At 37.9% G+C, this 14,483-nt stretch overlaps 1 protein-coding gene and 1 pseudogene across 1 annotated transcript; one reads left to right on the top strand and one right to left on the bottom strand.

Annotated features, from left to right (window-relative positions):
- Positions 1 to 2,548: 2,548 nt before the first annotated feature.
- Positions 2,549 to 4,132, bottom strand: LOC141445630 (serine protease inhibitor dipetalogastin-like). The gene is made up of 2 exons (XM_074111483.1): positions 4,105 to 4,132; positions 2,549 to 3,623 (listed from the first exon to the last, which is right to left on the bottom strand). Exons 1-2 carry the CDS (start codon positions 4,118 to 4,120, stop codon positions 2,629 to 2,631), a joined length of 1,011 nt encoding a protein of 336 aa, XP_073967584.1. The 5' UTR covers positions 4,121 to 4,132; the 3' UTR covers positions 2,549 to 2,628.
- Positions 4,133 to 10,295: 6,163 nt separating this feature from the next.
- LOC141445626 (uncharacterized) lies at positions 10,296 to 13,945 on the top strand (annotated as a pseudogene).
- The last annotated feature ends 538 nt before the right edge of the window (positions 13,946 to 14,483 follow it).

Here is a 14,483-nt window from a genome sequence, read left to right as displayed (position 1 = left end):
TACTTCTTATAACTATTTATAAAAACCTAATCCTAAGAATAAAAAAATAAATGAAGAGAATAATAATAATAAACTTTATTGGCATAGTATGAACAAGTAGATACAAAATAGGTCTACACCCGTGGTCTACACCTTGGCAATGGGTGCCGGTCTCAGCAAATACTGGCTTTAGTTTCCAGCGCTGGTTTTCAGCCCGGCCCTTTGGCAAGGGTAGCCGTAACTAATACTAAGTTATCTAGATCCACGCCTATGAACAAAGACAGACCACAGCTCCGCACCGTATTAGAAGCTCGCTCCGCTCCGCCGCCTCACTCCGCTCCAATGGACAGGCAGCCTAATGACTAATGACGTTTAACCGAGCATTCAAAACGTTCGAATATTCACTCCAGCACAGCTTCAGCAGGGCTACTACGAAACTCGAAGTTCGTGTCGTGCGGTCCCTCTGACACTTAACTTTAATACGAGAGCGAGAGGGACCGCACGACACGAACTTTGAGTTTCGTAGTAGCCCTGCTGCAGTTGTCTAAGGCTGTTAGAAATACAGAGTAGCCCATTTAGATCGGTCAGTATGGGAAAGTCTGAAACTATAAGACACACGAAGATCTGTTCTTAAGAACGATATCATTGATTTTGGTAACAAGAAAAATTGCATTCAAACATTAAAACAATAAAACTTGTTCTCAGTACGGGAATCGAACCAGGTCGTTTTGAAAAAAAAAAAACCAAGTACATTATTTCTATTTGGATATCGATAGTGTAGGTCATAAGCAATAAATTTTACTAAAAACATGATATCTAGAATGAATAAAATGCATTGTTTTCATATTCATTAATCTTTAATAGTTAATGTAAGTAAGTTTTATTTTTCAAAACTTCCGGGTTCGATTCTTATTCCTAGTTGAGTACAAGTTTTTTTTAAATGTATAAATGCAGTTTTTCTTGTTATTAAAATCTATGACATGGTTCTTAAGAACAGATCTTCGTATGTGTTATAGTTTCAGACTTTCCAATACTAACCGATCTAAATGGACCATCCCGTATAGTGCTTAAATTGCACAATCAAAAATATTCTCCATTTAATTCCTTACTGTTGTTTCAAAGCTGTTATAAAGTCAAAGTTGGTGGTGCGAAAAATGAAGATGTCCGCATTCATTCCTTTTTCCGGTGATTATCGAGGGAGGGGGGGGGGGGACTCCCGTCGATAATACCCAAAGGCTGCGAAATGGAGTTGTCTTGTTTGGAGATAAAAAAGTTCGGAATTCGGGGCCAATTTGGGCGCCAACTGTGGAATTTTAAAAAGAGCGATTGTAAATGAAATAAAGAGGTGCTCGGGGTGTTTTGCAAGACAATTTATTCACGGATTAACTATTTTCTCAAGCAGCTGGTTACCTATAGTAACCGATAGGGAGGTTATTGACCTAAGTAATTAATCCAGAGTATTTCATCTAGTATGACTTGAACTAGTCCATTTGGACTTTGTTCATTTGAACAAAAGGGGATACGCGTACCAAAAGCTAAGTCGACTTTGGATACTCATCATTGATCAATCTCAGTTTTAATAAATCCCGACGCAAAAAGAGCGGTGTTATAAACGTGACCGTTATGTGTGTCTCTGTGTGTGTCTGTCTGTGTATCTGTCTGTGGCACCGTAGCTCTTAAACGGGTGGACCAATTTGAATGTGGTTTTTTATTTGATTTTAGATTTTAGCGATGGTTTGAGATATTGAACTTTAACAAAATTTTTGAAGAGGTTCAAGTTAACCTAGTTTCTAGTGCTTTAATTTTTATTCTTTATCGTTTAAAGGAAATATTTGTAGCAGTAACCGCAGACCAGAATAAAAACGATATTATTATGATTATAATCTATAATAATAAAATTACAAGAAACATCTGACATTAGAAACCAGAGTGGTGTGCGGGTAAAAATCTATAAATTAATAATTAAAAATAACCCCGACGGAAAATACGCCAACACACACGACAACAACAACACGTTTCCTGTTAACCTTAGCGGTCCCCCGACACAGACGCTAGAGAGATAAAAAAAATATTACTAAGTACAGTCAAGGGCAAAGATATCGACACGGCAAAAGATGCAAAAATATGTAAACACGACTTTATGCACTTAACATTAAGGCCGTGTATACATATTTTTGCAACTTTGGTCGTGTCGATATCTTTGCCCTTGACAGTACTTATACTAAATTAACTTAGACTAATTTGGCGGGAAATCAGCATAGTCCCCGCGGGATCTTGAAACGGCTGAACCGATTTTGATAAAACATGTCTAAGAACCCACACCACACAGTACCACAGATAGACACACAGACGTACAGACACACAGAGCGGTCAAAGTTATAGCACCCCTCTTTTTGCGTCGGGGGTTAAAAAGTAGGAAAGCAGTGAAGATCAAGTTTCAGAAAATATGTTTTGACAGTTAATAATAATAATAAATTATATTATTGCATTTTTTCTTAGCACATCGCTCCGTTTTCTCGCATATCTTTCGTGAATAAGCAAGATAAGGTATTAGAAATCTAAACTAAAGCAGTGTGAAGAGACTATAATCAATCAAGAGCAATCCCACTTATATGTCATCAATAACACAGACGTCGAAGACGAAAAAGCTCAGCATCTGCCAATTCTACTGAGGAATATGGCCGAACCGCCGCTCTGTATGTTGTTGAAAGAAGCACAATTGAGATAACAGACGTTCCTGTATGTTAATCTGTCCGTGCCACAAACTGGTTGAAATGTCACAGGACATTGGCATATTGGCGATTTACAAGAGCCTCTATAAGCCAAGAAGATTGGCGGACCTCCGTTGTTTTGCTGATTCTTGCTAGCGCAATTCAACAAGCATTCATTGTCGTACGTTCGTCCGTTGCTTCCACAAACTGGCAGAATAATATACGAACAGATGCATGGTACACTGGGACACCTTCCTTGATTCTTGACTTTGATAGCAGACAACCCCAAGCTTTGCCGTCTATTGCTTTCGCATACTAGTTGGCATTCATTAGAATACGTCCGGTCGTCGGTACCGCAAACTGGGTAAATATACTGCGGACAGATGCACTGTGCAGCAGGGCAAGCACCTGGAGTTCTGAGTATAGGCGGCAGACCAAGCCTTGCGCGTTTGACGTTCTCACATCGTATAAGACATTGGCTGGAATACGTCACGCCGTCGCTGCCACAAGAAGGTATGATGTCTATGGGACAGTTGCAAGAGCTGGGGCATTCCTCTTGGCTCTTTAAGTAAATAGGGTCCAAGCCGAGCCGAACTTGCCTGTCACTTTCGCAGCTCAATCTACATTCGTTCTCATATGTATTGTCATCGGATCCACAGACAGGGATGACTGCAGTGGGGCAGATGCATCCCTCTCTTTTGCATATGCCGGTGTATTGGACTACGATTGGCGTTTGTCCTCGTTTGACTCTGGCTTGGCTCTCGCAATTTAGTTGGCATTCGTTGCCGTAGGTAAAAGAACTGTTGCTGCAGACGGGAAGGATGAAGGTTCTGTCGCAGTTGCAGCCATCGTCGGGGAGGATGACTCGCCGCGGTGAGTTGGCTTCAGAGGGCTGGATGTACAGCTGCAGGTGTAAGAGTAGTAACGAAAGCGCTGGAAATAAAAAGAACATGTTTAAGATGCTGTAATAATTCTGTAAACTTTGATTTTGAACTTTGAATATTGAAACTACCGAAAAAAATATGAGCAATTAAATAATGAACTAAAATATTTCTAATTTGCTTCATACTTATATACCAACACTATACAAGATGCTAAGCGTTTCGAACTCTCTACAAGTGTATTATCAACGCTAGCTACATAGTTGGGCTTGTGTGATATATGTTTTGTGGAAGACCGGGTGGCCATGTTTTCATTATCATCATAATCAGCAGCCGGAAGACGTCCACTACTGCCATTTTGCCATTGAATTTTCGTATTCCGGACAGTACGGCATATTGGACGGTGGGCTGGTTTTACATATTAACATCTGGTGCAAGGATCGTGGCAGAGGTAGCCAAGTAAAACTATTATACCCTAAAATCTAAATAAATCAATTACGGTGGTATTAAATATTATCATAATTAATATTAACCCGATAGAAGCCGCATCTTTAAGGTAAGAAAAATTAAAATATATTAATTTGAAAAAACCATCCACAGCTGTATTTATAGTAGTTTTTACTTTGTTGACACTGTTTTAAAGTAAATAAATGTGAGCAAAAGAATAGCAAACAATTTATCTTACAATATGATAAAAATATTTGCACAATAGGTACGAGTATGTTGCTTGAAAAATACAAAAAAAATGGTAAACATGTTTTCGGCGATATTTCAGAAACTACAGGGGTTATGAATTTCTATAGATGAATTTATTTAGATGCAATGGCTGAAAAAAATGTGAACTTGCAAAAATTTTGTTAAAGTGTGCAACTTGAGACATTAGTAATACTGTTAAGAAGAAGGTAGGTTTTACGCAACTATTATTGATTGACGGATTGATTCGAAGTAATGGCGGTTTTCACAGAGGAGAAATATCGCTAGATGGCGTTAGTATCAAGATGTCATTGGTTGACGTTTGACGTTTGCTCGTGATTGGTTAAAAAACTAAATGAGGCAATCGCAAGCAAACGTCAAACGGACCTCACGACGCTAACGCCATCTAGCGATATTTCGCCTCTATGAAAACCCTCATTATTTCGTGCATACCTCGACTTCAAGTAAGAGAGTAAGTTTGTGTGTGTGTGTGTGTGTGTGTGTGTGTGCTACTTTTTATCCCGATATTCCTACGGGATAGGGGTAAAATATCGAAATAACTGCTGAGCTTAGAGCCATGAAATTTGGTATGTTGGTAGCTGGACGTTTGGAATAACACATAAGCTACATTTTATCTTGATATTTCCACGGTATAGGGATAAAATCTTGCAATTTCAACCGCTGGATTTAGAGTCATGAAATTTTGCACAGTTGTTCTTAACACAATCTCAATTAAAACAACGATATAAATTTTGGGATTTCTCAGGGGAATTTTGTTAATTCCCGGAATCTCAATTGTAACTACCAGATAGAATAGTTAACGCGTGCGGAACTGCGGGTAAACTCGTGTCATAATCTAAATAAAATAAAAATCATTTATTTCAGACTCAAAGAATCCATATCGTGTTAGTAAAAAGACAACTTAAAAACTAGATATAAGTAATATGGATAAAGTAGGATTAAAGAAACGAGAATGGGAAGAAAACAGCGAGCATATTATTATTGTTAGTAGGTCGGCACCGTAACGTGCAGCACAAAAATCTATATTATTTTGCGGCACCCGTCACTATACCACAGAATAACAGTACTATGGTATAGAAGAGACTCTCTCAAACAAAAGTCAAGTTTAGATATAAATCGTTGCCCACTCTTACGGCTTGCGCGCGAAATTGAAACTTATCATGTTACACGAGCGTTCATATTTCGTTGGGCACCGTTGACTCGAAACCGGTTTGGCGCAAAGAGCACAGAGTTCCTACTCGCCGATAAATAAAAATAACAGTCGGTGTCGGTGGTGGATTCAATAAACTACCTTTTAATAAATAAGTAAATATACTTAAACCTACATGACAACAAAGCATGACAATGATAACATACTTATCTACCTTACCCTACCTACCTACTACCTTACCTACCTTACCTTTGTCTACTACAGATTACCGTATTGGCGAAACCGCAATAATACGCAATAATTTTCATTTAATTTCATTGCTAATTATGCAACTAAGTATACTCAAACGACATGGCGAGGATGATGATATTTCTACCTTCACTAGTGTATTCCGGGCGTAGCAACCCTAGCACTACACGTGCCGCGCGATAGAGAAGCATAAAGCAGGCACGATTCTTATGCCTAAACATCAGTTTTGTACGGCAAGGAAGCTTTTGTACTTGGACTATTACTTATTCTGTGACAATACGTCAAATAATATTTTTCTGCTCAGTTGAAAAACATTTATTTTAAATACTAGCTTATGCCCGCGACTTCGTCCGCGAAGATTTCGATATTTACATACTGCTCCATAGGAACGAGTTCTTCCCTAGCACATTCCTACATCTTCAAAAGAATGATATATCTATGTTCCAAATTTCAGGTTTCTAGATTAAGTAATTAAAATAATAATATCTTACGACTGCGACGAATTACATCAATTGACCTAGCCCTAAACTAAGCAAAGCTTGTACTATGGGTGCTAGACCTCGGATAGACATACATACAAGGTGTTAATTAAATAACTGAAAACCAGAAAGTAGTTTGCTCAGAATCGAGAGTAGAATCGATTACACCATGTTTCAAATCAGGTTGTGTTTGTGTTTTTAAATCCCTTTTTTTACTGTGCCCAGTCTAACAGTTACGAGTGCAACACGCGCCAGTTAAATATTAAGTGAGGTTGCATACTATTTCGATAATTTAATACTGGCCAGTTCGCTGTCACAGTGTGATTTTCTTCTAAAAACGTTAAAGCGCAACTGACAAACACAAATCATGAATGTAGAGTTAGAAATTAAGTAGAATTACTGACTTAGCAAAACACACCAATATCATTAAAATAATGAAGATATTCAAAAATAAATTCAATCAACTTACTTAAAATAGAAAAATATTTTTGGGGTGTCAGAGGTTTTCAGTTATTTTATTAACACCTTGTATAAATATAGAAGCCGTGGTGGCCTAGTAGTTTGACCTATCGCCTCTCAAGCAGAAGGTCGTGGGTTCGAACCCCGGCTCGCACCTCTGAGTTTTTCGAAATTCATGTGCGGAATTACATTTGAAATTTACCACGAGCTTTGCGGTGAAGGAAAACATCGTGAGGAAACCTGCACAAACCTGCGAAGCGATTCAATGGTGCGTGCGAAGTTCCCAATCCGCACTGGGCCCGCGTGGGAACTATGGCCCAAGCCCTCTTGTTCTGAGAGGAGGCCTGTGCCCAGCAGTGGGACGTGTATAGGCTGGGATGGTGATGGGATAAATATAGTTAAATTTAAAGTTTGAATTATACTTAAATACATACAAACATCCAAGACTCAAGCATTCGTATTTATCCTACAAATATTTGTCCGTTTTAGGAATTACTTAGGTGTCCGATTTACTCGATAGATTTAGTGCTTTAGGCAGTGCATTGTCTGTAAGTCAATCACGCTTCTGTTTTATAATAAATATAGAAAGCTTTTACCCGCGGCATCGCTCGCGTAAACCATAACCATTTCGAGAAAGCAAGCAATCAAGCGAATATACAAGCAAGCATGTAAGTATGCAAAAACAGTGCAAGCAAATGCGAGCAAGCAAGCATGAAACAAAACAACAGAGCAAGCAAACAACGTACTTACTTGCAGTGTCAACTTAACTACATTTTCATACCGAATTCCAAGTGTATTCCATTAAACGTTGAGAAGTTCAGTCCTGCGGGGACGATCCTGGCTGAACCATTAGGATGTCATTATCAGATTATTGTATTGTCACCAGATTTACATAAGTAAGTAAGTATGCCAAACTTTAAGTCAATCCGACTACTGAAAGTGCGTCACATTTAACATGCAAGATTTAACCCTGACTTACATACATACATACAAACACACATTGCAAGTTAAATTAAAGCTTGCACAATGTGTTTCTTTTCAATTATGATTCACATCATCAATGAAAACAACGATTAAAATTACAGGTTTGATTCCCGGTTATGTATGAGAGTTAAAACAAAAAAATTGAATATCATTTTTAATAAATCTGGAACCGAAGCCGTGGTTGCTATGAACAGATTTCGCTATCTCTCATCGTTCCTGACTTCTCCCTACTGATCCATTTGGATTGATCACTTTGTATAATACAGCATAACCCTTATAGATACATAACGACGATGATCTATAGCCCACTACATGTAACTTGTAACGGGCCATGGTGACCCACTATATCTTTTAAGTGTAAATAGTACCTACTTGTACGTTACCAGGTCAAAAGTTTGCCATGATGGAGCTAAAAGTGACCCTAGCAGCGATAGTTCGACGCTTCCAACTGGCCTCATCTGGGATCGAACCCGAGCTCTGCGGGCCCCTCATCCTGAAGGCCAAGGATGGTGTAACCATCAAGATAAAACCCAGGATATAAACACGAAGCACTACTGTAGCAAAGCCTAGCGGAGCGAGGCCATATTGTGATTAATGTAACTTTTATTAATGAGATTGATGAGTACTGTAAAATGGGTAATTTTGCTACAATTGGGGCTCTCTTTTATGTCACCACACTCTTGACAAAGTAGTCGTGGTTCTCGGTTAAGCATCAAAAGTGAACCTTCATGACAACTTTCTTGGAAAAATACTGTGGTAATCATTACGTAATAATACGAGCAGTTAACATTAAACTATTGTAACTAAGGTTAATTAAATGCACTGAATAGCAAAGGAAACTTTCATAAATTAAACCAACTCCAAAAACCCATGACATGACAGTAGTTTTGTAGCAATTTAGACAAACCGAAAAATCCCCGATATTGTCGTTTCAAAATTCAATAAGGGCCAGTACAGACGGATTGCATTCCAACTGCCGAATGCCCATACATTTTTCATTGCAGTTCCATTGCAGTCGGCACAACTGCGCAATGGCTGTGATTGAATGTATGGGCAGTTGACAGTTGCGGCTACGTTGCAGTTGGAATGTATTCCGCCAGTACTGGCCCTAAGACAGATAGACATTGGTTTTAAGCTTACCTACCTATGTGTTTAAAATAAAGTTGTGTTAAATACTTGTGATGTATAGATATCATTTAATAATATTGTAATTCTGTTTAAAAAAACATACCTCATTGAGTTTCCAGCAGGATTCTTCTCAACAGAGGTTTTTCGGAACCGGTGGTAGATTTTTTTTGACATTTATAAGTGCTTGTTATAGCCTAAATTGAATAAATATATTTGACTTTGACTTTGACTTTGACTTATATAACACACATTTTTGCGTCGAGGGTTAAACAAAGGTCTAAAAATCTGGAATCAGCTAAACTAGTTAGACCTTGACTCACACTTGTCAATTTATTATTAAAGGATATTAACCTTCCCACAAAGCTGGACAAACATTCAAAATAAATGTTTTTCAACTGGGCAAAAAAATATTATTCGACGTATTATCACATCAAGTGGAATAACGTCGATGCAAGAGCATGCAGGTCGATGTGTTTGTTTTAATGGTTCCGTAGCCAAAATGGTAAAATGGGGATCCTTATACCAGTAGTAGGTAGTAATAGTCATAGTTTAATCAGAAAGAATGACTTAATTACTAAGATTAACTTAGGCGCAAAGGCGACTCGCGTATTAGGAGTCAAGGCATGCCCTCCATGTTTCGAATCAATGCGCGGGTCATTATCAAGCTTCACAGCCGTTTCCGGCGAAAAACTGCCCTCGTCTTACCGCATTGCATTAGTAATATCTCGAACGTTAATAACTTTACACATTTGACATTTCTGTACTTACTTAAGTATTGGAAAATACAGTGGTCTCGGTGCCGAATATGATTTTGTACCTTTCGGCGTCGAGACCCTTGGTCCGTGGGGCTCTGGCGCTCTGAGTCTCTTCAAAGATCCATCAAAGAGACTCAGAGATACCACAGGAGACCGAAGAGCTGGCAGTTTCAACGCATCAGTCTTGCGATCCAGCGGGGAAATGCTGCCACCATCTTTGGTACCATGCCGCAGGGTCCATTTTTAGATTTATTATAGTTTTAGTTTATTTAATTTTATTGTATCTAGAGGTAATATACCTTTTTTATAGTTGGACCTGTATTGTTCTGGAAATAAAGTCAAAAAGATGTAACTTTCGCGATTTTCCTAAAGCTCTATAAAATACTTTTCGCATGATCCAGCGGATGAATGCATTAATTTTTTTAAATTATTATAGCTATTAAGTTTATTATTTTATGTCTATTTTCTTTGTTTTTTACCTGTACAAGTGTTATATGATGATCGTATGCTTCTCCTATTTTTCTTAGCTTTGCTGTATTTAATTTCATGTAAGTCAATTATGCTTGCGATTTTTCCTATAATACTTAGCGATCATAGTAAGATGAGTTAACTTTTTAAATACATTAAGTAATTATTATGTTTATCATTTTTCTATTTTTCAAGCAGCATACTCGTATGTGCAAATATTTTTTCCAGAATGTAAGTTTAATTGTTGGCTATTCTTTTGCTCACCTTTATTTACCTACTTTAATGAAAACAAAGTAAAAAACTACTATAAATACAGCTGTGGTTTTATTTTCAGGTTAGTATCTTTTAATACTTTGTACAACGAAGATGCGTCTTCTATCGGGTAAATAATAATATATTATTTCAATATTTTTTGGCGTCCGCGAAAAAAATTATGATGGGGAATTAAAAAAAATAAAGCTATTAATTAAGCCATTCTAAATATCGACGGTTAAAAGGCTAATTGATTCAAGCGCCATTTTGGGCGATATTGAGTTATATACATCATTGAAATCAGTGAATTTTTCCGCGTCGTTTGAGCCGGGTTTGAGGTAAATGTGAGCACTTTTTTGGCGCTTGTCTCCATTGAAAATTTGGGCATCATTCCGGTTTACGGGGATTCAAGTGTAGCGAATTTGGTTGTTTTTTTCAGAGCATGTATATAGATCCACAAAAAAAAACATCGTTATTTTTACTATTTGTAACTTAAGCCATTTACCCTTGGATGGAAACAAATGGCATCGACATATGAATTATTTTTACTTGATCATATAAAATTAAACATAGGATGTTAATTCATTTTGCTTACCTACACCAGAATTTTAATGCATGTAACTTAAATCATTTTGCCTTGAACATTTCAACAATATTTCTCCCACTTAAAGCAATCTTACCTGAACTTATATGAAACAATTTGACTTGTGGTAATTTTCCTTGACCACTTTTTAGTTTAGTCGCTTGATTCCTTTATATTAGTTTATTATTTATACTAAATATCGTACTAAAATCGGTTTATTCATTCAGCTCATCCTGTTGCCACCATTGCATTGTATGTAGAATCAAATACTGATCAAAACGAATCCAAACACGATATATCTGATATGGTTTTATCAAGAGTGTACCTACTAGTGTTCTGGATATCCTGGCTGCAGCATCAAGCCGAGAATTCCATAATCTTGCATAGTTATATAGCATACATGGGTGTTTCAAATTTTAAGGTCCCAAATTTGTTTGAAAGTGAAGTAAATACCATTATGCGTCTAAGATGCCTACCGCAGCGAATAAAAGAGCTGATGATTTTGATAAAACATGTCTAAGATCCATCGCTAGAAAACCAGCTTTCAAATAAAAAACCGCATTCAAATCGGTCCACCCATTTAAGAGCTACGGTGCCACAGACAGACACATATAGCGGTCAAACTTATAACACCCCTCTTTTAGCGTCGGGAGTTAATTAGCAAAAAATACGCCGCTTTATGATTGGGATCACTCTTAAATTTTTATTAAGTATTTTGGGAACAGTGATTTTTTTAAATCCTTAAAATGCTCTCCTGTAAAGTTTTCAAAATGGCGCTTGAATCAAATAGCATTTTAACCGTCGATATATACTTAAGCTACCATTTTCACAGAAGTACCTATTAAAAAGTTAATAAATAAGTCAACCTGTTTTTTTTTATTTGTTTAATCTTATATACGGTTTTTGACTTTCTGCCAAGTTTCGGCGGTGCATTCCTCTTGGTAATGATGGTCTTTCCGAAAGCGTTGGTAGTTTAAAAAATTACGTGTAAAAGTGCCTTTTACTGAATAAATGGTTTGAATTTGAACATATTGTTTGACTGCAGGAACCTTGTGCCTTGGTGCTTTGTGTATCTGTATAAATTTAGCGCAACGTTTATGTAATTATCTTTGTTTTTCAGGTATTTTTCTACTGGTAGTAAGCCTGCTTGAGGTTCTTGGAACCGGCACGGTGGTACCTATCCCAGGCAACGACTGCAACTACTACTGCCCAATACTAGGCGTCTCTCCAGTCTGCGGCACTGACGGCAACACCTACTCCAGCCAGTGCTATTTGGAGTGCTGGAGCAAAAAACTGGAACTGAACTGTCAGCCTCCCGTCAGACAGAAAAGCCCGGGAAGATGCCCAGAGCCAACTTGCATTTGCCCAGCCAACGTTGACCCTGTCTGCGGAACTAATGGCCGCACATACTCTAACGCATGCCTATTGGATTGTGAAAGCAAAAGGCTGGTGCGATATGGCTTCCCACCTATCTACGTAAAAAGAAAAGGTAAATGTGACGACGGTTGCTTCTGTCCTGCCGTTGTCCAGCCAGTATGTGGCACTGACGGTCGCACCTATGGCAATGGATGTGAACTTGGTTGTGCAAGCAAAATTCAGCAGCAGATCGGCCGTCCACCTATCTTCATATCCAGCTACGGCATCTGCCCACGGCTTTACTGCAACTGTCCTCTCTTCATCGCCCCCGTCTGCGGCACCGACGGTAGATCCTACAGGAATATTTGCTTCCTCGAATGTGCTGCCAAGCTTAACCAAAGCGGTGGACCACCTCTTACAATCCGTTCCTATGGGGTCTGTACGAAAGATAACTGCATCTGTCCGGCCGTTGTAGATCCAGTATGTGTTAGCGACGGCAACACTTACAACAATAAGTGCCAAGTGAGTTGCGAAAACGGCAGACGGTTTGCTCGTGGGCAACCTCCTTTAACAATTTTGTACAATGGTCCTTGTAAAGACTGCGTTTGTCCTCAAAACTACGCCCTGTTTGTGGGAGCGACCAAAAAACTTATTCTAATCTGTGCGAATTGAATTGCCAGAACCAAAGACGGGCTCATCTACATTTGCCACCCTTATCGTATACCGATGGGGAGTGCGGTTGCTTCTGTTCTCAAGTTTACCAGCCTGTTTGCGCGAGTAACTTTAAGACGTATGGTAACTTGTGTCTGCTGGGTTGTGAGAACAGGCGGCGGGTCCACGCGGGATTGGCACCACTGTACGTGACGCAGCAGGGCGAGTGTGGCTGCAACTGCTCCAACATTAATCTGCCTGTCTGCGGCTCGGATGGAAAGACCTACAGGAACGTGTGCTGGTTCAACTGCACTAATTTCAATCTTATCCGCCATGGGAGACCACCCATGTCCATAGTGAAAAACGGGCCTTGCTAGAAAATGTGTTAGGGGCATCCGAAAACATTGTTCTGCTTTTTTTTACCTTTAAAACTGTTACGCTAAAGTAACGATTTAACTCAGTTGTTGTTTTAAATTTTTGTGAGTTTATTTCAAAAATGTTTAGTAAAAAATATTCGATTTTTTATGATAAAATGTGAACACCACACCACCCACTGACACGAAAATAACAATCGCCAGTCGCTTTACCACAATACAAGTAATTGTATTGTGTATTACATTACTTGTGTTGTGGCTTGAATTTGTTGCATTGATTAACTTTTGCATTACAATTTTTTATTTCCCCAGTACCCATTAGTACCTAAGTACTAAAACGTCACAGAAAGGGATATATATAAAGTCAAATAAAAAAAGTCTATGAAATAACAATTCTGCTGCTTACTTACCTAATTATTTAATTTTTGGCTACTACTACGGTACTGTTACTCAGTTCTGCACTTAATTGTATACTTACCTAACTGTAAAAAAAATAAAAAAAATAATAATATATAGTTTTTTTTTAATCTGTAATTCGTCATGATTAATAATGTAAATTTGCAATAACATCTCCATAATTTATTTCTAATATTTTTTTGGACACACTGTTGCTATTTTATTTTAAATTTGACAAAATTTTAATTATATAAAGTCATTTTCTTATAATCATTGTTAATTTATAAATAACAGCTGATGTTAATACTGGTTCAAATCATGTAGTAATTAAGATCTGTATTTACGTATTCTAAGCAAATAAATCATTCTTTCTTTCTTTCTTTCTTTCTGTCTATCTATATAAGTATGTGACGGAATCTTTCAACTTGATTTTCACCCTCTATTGTATTGATACAAAACTTTACTATTACCATCCGACTGATCTGATGACAGGTACTTAGAATCGGAAACTGGATAATTTGGACTTGGCTGGTTAGGTTAGGTTAGGTTGGGTTACTCATGTTTACTTGGGCTTGGCCTTGTTAAAATAGTGTTAAGATGTATATTTTAACTAAGGATGATGATATCCAGGGTCTGATGATTGGTGTTACTTACTGCAGAAAAAAAAATCTTGAATTCCTAATATTTTTTGACCAAAAATAACGTAAAGGGCTCTGACTTAGGCACTTGTCTCACCGCCAGCGAGAAACGATTGGCTATCGACTATTTTCTCGCTCAAGAAACGAACAAAAGATATAAGATCCTGTGTGAGTATAAAAGAGACACATATATTAATAGTTGATCGATGGCTGTTTCACACTGTTGGCGAGAACTCGCTCTTACATCTTTGTCGCTGCATCAAGAGCTATAAAACT

This window comes from Choristoneura fumiferana, chromosome 2, assembly GCF_025370935.1.
Source record: "Choristoneura fumiferana chromosome 2, NRCan_CFum_1, whole genome shotgun sequence".
NCBI classification, from domain to species: domain Eukaryota; kingdom Metazoa; phylum Arthropoda; class Insecta; order Lepidoptera; family Tortricidae; genus Choristoneura; species Choristoneura fumiferana.
The sequence above is the reverse complement of the archived record's forward strand: the minus strand, read 5'-3'. Positions and strand labels throughout refer to the sequence as shown.